Genomic DNA, 4,310 nt, shown 5'->3' on the forward strand with positions numbered 1-4,310 from the left:
TTCCGGCTGCGGGAACGTCACCGTCCAAACGCTTCTGCCGCGTCTCTCTGGCCTTTCTCCTCCCCAGCCCCGTTCGGTGTTACCAGCCCGGCGGAACCGCGGTGCGAGGGGTGGAGAACGAACCCCCGGAGCCGAGGCCTCGTTCCGGGTCAGAGCAGATCGAACTCGTTCGTTTTCGATGCGATGTCGATGTTTGAAAGCAAAGAATGAACAACAACATCTGGGTTTGCTCCCTCTGTGGCCGTGCTGGCGGCTCAGCACCACAAGGGGCTCCCCTTCTAGGGGTTCAGCTCCCTCGATACAGTGATTTTTATGGAAGGAATTGGTGTTATTCATTGATCTGGCAGTTTTTGGAGCCACAGAACGGTTATATAGTGCTGAGACTAGCCCGCAATACGAAATAATGTAAAGAACAGAACAAGTATCGGGCACTTCAGTTCCATTAGATGGACTGAAAAATGAAGAGTGTGGTTGCAAATACAAAGTGAGAAGTTTGACTTGTTATAACCGTTCAAAGTTACCCCAATAGCAGCGTCGCTGGCAATAGCTGTGGCCAACCCTGGGTCGCTGCGGGGCTGATAACAGTAGGTGAAGGCTTCGTGGCTTTCCTCAGTAAATGACAACGTCTTGGACTGGTAACAGCTGGATTTCCTCCATCCATTCACCCCCTTCTCTCCCCAGCTGCCAAGCCCCGTCTTCACTAAAAGTTACTGAAATCCTTAAAACCAGCATAACCTTTTCTGCATGTTAAATTCTCTGCCAAACCTCTGACAGTCACGCTAAAGGAGATTTCCGCCTTGTCACAACCCTCCTGAGGTTGGGAACTTGCACAACCCTTCGCTTTCCAGGGTGAAAGCAGGACTGGAAGTAAAAAAAACCCCAAAAGAATCCATTCTTTAGCTCTAGAGTTGGGCCAAGTACCAAGGAGCACAACTGGTACTTTGCAGGTGCTCAGAGCCGTTTGGTCGCTGACTGCGGTTGACCTCATGAAGTACAATGACAAGGTGGAATTCCCTGTGTCTTCTAACCTGATTTCTACTTGTTGAATGTTTGGGAGTGATTCTTCCTTCTGTTTGTCTTGGCTTTGTGTAAACTTGTTCAGAATGAAGTGTGATCAGTGTCGTCACTTAACTCTGTTGTCTCTTTTCCCTTCCTTTCTGCCTGCCTGCTGCTTTCATTCTGTAGTATTGGTATTTGCCATTCATTTCACCTTCTGCATCTATGCATCTCATGGTAGGTGATAGGCTTTTAATCTGAGATCAGACTAATGTTTCTGCATGCTAAAACTGAAAGCAGAAATAAAGTATGACGGTTCCTTTGTTCCTTTGGGTTCTGTGAGAAGCTAAAGCTTGTTGTAGCTCTTTGTTTTGCAGCCTTCAAGGACTTTGTTAGTCACTAGCCTGGCTTAATGGCTCCCAAGAAAATGCACTTGGACAGAGTTGCTGCAGGCTGAGGATGGGTGAAGGTGGTGGCTGGGAGAGGAGATCTCTTCCCTCCATGTGTTCTGCAAAGAAAACCCAAGTAACTTTGACCTTAGCCAGGCCCAGAGAGTAGATGTACCCCACAGATCTGCTGAGCTGATCTGAAACTGTCCTTGCTGCTCCTCTTCTGGGTCTGAGGAGCCGATTTTGATGTATAAAGCAAATCGTGCGCCTACATCACTTCCTAAGGACCAGATATGGCTTGGTTTTCTTCTTGGTAGCAGAATGCAGGAATTCCATGAATGGATGAGCAATTTTTGTCCTTTTCAAGGGCTAGAATTGGAGCCTAACAAATGTTGCCCGTTTGCAGCACGTGTGTGAACACAAGCAGCAGGTGGAGCCAGTTCCAGTGCAGGTTTAGCCACTGGGGAGCTCGGTAGCACCATAGGACCTGGAGGTGTCACTCCAGTTATCTGTGGGCTCCCTCGTTAAAGAGGTGCTCATGAGCAGCTAAGAGTGGCCAGAGTGTGAGCAGCTCCTGGCTTGCCTCTGCAGGTCAGATTCAGGACACTTTAATGGGAAATGCTGGGTGCCTGGAGAGAGGGAGGGAAAGAAAGCGCCCAGTCGTTCCTAGTCAAAGAGGGTTTCTCTCTCCAAGGAGACTGAAGTCGTCTTGCCAAAACGCAGACTGGGATCTCTCCTTATTAAGCAGCAGATTCCTTTGAGACAGCAGGTTTCTGTTCCCCCTCTCCAGGCCAGCGGAAGCGGTGCTGGACACAGATGCAGCAGTGCTCAGTCAGTTTTGCCTTTGACTTATGCTAAATCCCTTTTGCCTCTGTCTAGAACTCGGAGCTCTTCACGCTGACATACGGGGCCCTGGTCACCCAGCTGTGCAAGGACTACGAGAACGACGAGGATGTCAACAAGCAGCTTGACAAAATGTAAGTGATCCGCTGCAGCAGAGCCTTGTAGAGCTCAGGATCACAGCAGGCATGTCTGTATGCTGCTCTGCAAGTAAAAACCTGGCAGATTATGATGCTGATAGTTCTCAGATGTAACTTTTTTCCTCCACTGTCTTCTTCTATAAATGGTCTTTCTAAAGCTGTGCTCTGCCCACTCTACCTGTTACCTCTTTGGTGCATTCACAGGGGTTACAACATAGGTGTTCGGCTAATAGAAGACTTCCTGGCCAGGTCCAATGTTGGAAGATGCCATGATTTCCGTGAAACTGCAGATGTTATTGCAAAGGTAATCACCAAAGCATGGCTTTGTCAGGTTTGGTCATGGTTTTGCATGGGAGGATACAGTATTTGCTACTCACAGAACTTTCCTGAGAGCTTGACTGAGATTCTGGGGAGGAAAGAGAAGAGAATTAGATCCCTGACTACTAGTGGCTGGTAGGAATTGGGGGAAAGGAGTGGTGTTCTCAAACCCCTCCAGTAATTTTACAAAGATCAAAGCTGTGCCGTAGCTTCATGGGACATGTTCTTGTTCATACTCTGTTTGACAGATAGCATTTAAAATGTACCTGGGCATCACTCCAAGCATCACTAACTGGAGTCCTGGAGGTGATGAGTTCTCCCTCATCTTGGAAAACAACCCCTTGGTGGACTTTGTTGAGCTTCCCGACAACCACTCATCACTCATCTATTCCAACTTGCTGTGTGGAGTGCTGCGAGGTGCCCTGGAAATGGTGAGCCAATGTCTCTCCTCCAGTGAGATAGATAGATGAATAACTGAGGTACCAGCAGGTACTTCAATACCTGGTCTGTGTTCATGTTTGCTTTCGACTTGAAGTTGATTCCCAGGAGAACAGAGCCAGAAGAGTGCTCAGCTGCTGTTGCATTTGGCAGCTCTGAGTCCAGAGCCCCTTCATCTTACAACCCAAGTACAAGCACTGGTATCTCCTTGAGTTTTGTAGGAGGTACGTGTCTGAGGAAGGTGCCCGCTGTCCACCATGTAGGCCACAATGTACGAGGAGAATGTGATCTTAAGGCTGTGTTGCATGTCCTGTCCTCAGAGTCCTTGAGCTGGTGCTTCACAATCAGGTGGTGCTGTAAGGGGGATAACAGCTCTTCTTTTTCCTCTTCCATCACCTAGGTTCAGATGGCTGTAGATGTAAAGTTTGTGCAGGACACGCTGAAGGGTGACAGTGTCACAGAAATAAGGATGAAATTCATCAGGCGGATTGAAGACAATCTTCCAGCTGGTGAAGAGTGAATGCCAGCCCAGTCTCCCTTTGGGACTGGAGGGGACCAGCTGGTTTTGGCCGTTAGCTTTCATCGCAGATCTGTAGGGATCTAGTGCCCCTGTACATTCAGACTGACTCACTGACTGTTTAAGATGTTATATTCTTCTACTGTTACTTCCATTTTCTGTAGAAGACAGTTGTCTGGTGGCTGTTGATTTCACAGGTTCATTCGGAAGCTTTTTTCATAAGGTGATGTCTTTCATACTCCCCTGGGGACTCTTTCTACACTCAGTTTCTAATTGGGACATTTGGTTGTGCAAAAACTACTGCTTAAACTCCACAAAAGCTCCACTCTATTCACATCTGAATCTATGTTTTATTACCAGAATTGGAGACCAAGCTATAAGAGCCACTGATTCACTGTTAAATGCTGTCCTTAAGAAGAGGTGTTTAAAATTCAGTCTAAGTGCATAGTATTCCTGTAGAATTAACTGGCTTCCTGCATTTGATTCTGAAGTTACTAGTAAAACACAAGCTTGATACAAAGGGGTGATTTAGGAGAGCTGTTTGAGTGCTGGCACCAGGTTGGAGAGGCTCCTTTTGGTAGACAGCAGTGGCATCATGCAGCACTGGCAGATTCAGGAGGTCCATGTGGCCTTTCTGCAGTTTCTCTTCCTCCAGCAGGTTCATGACTCCCC

General features: G+C 47.7%; 1 protein-coding gene across 1 annotated transcript; it reads left to right on the forward strand.

Annotated features, from left to right (window-relative positions):
- Window positions 1-2,264: 2,264 nt before the first annotated feature.
- Window positions 2,265-4,109, forward strand: TRAPPC3 (trafficking protein particle complex 3; the record flags this gene model as incomplete). The annotated part of the gene is made up of 4 exons (XM_010022906.1): window positions 2,265-2,362; window positions 2,570-2,669; window positions 2,932-3,114; window positions 3,522-4,109. Coding segments are annotated over 4 exons (501 nt in total), but the record flags the coding sequence as incomplete, so codon positions are not given.
- Between the last annotated feature and the right edge of the window lie 201 nt (window positions 4,110-4,310).

This window comes from Nestor notabilis, unplaced genomic scaffold (genome assembly GCF_000696875.1).
Source record: "Nestor notabilis isolate BGI_N333 unplaced genomic scaffold, ASM69687v1 scaffold24439, whole genome shotgun sequence".
In the NCBI taxonomy this organism is placed as follows: domain Eukaryota; kingdom Metazoa; phylum Chordata; class Aves; order Psittaciformes; family Psittacidae; genus Nestor; species Nestor notabilis.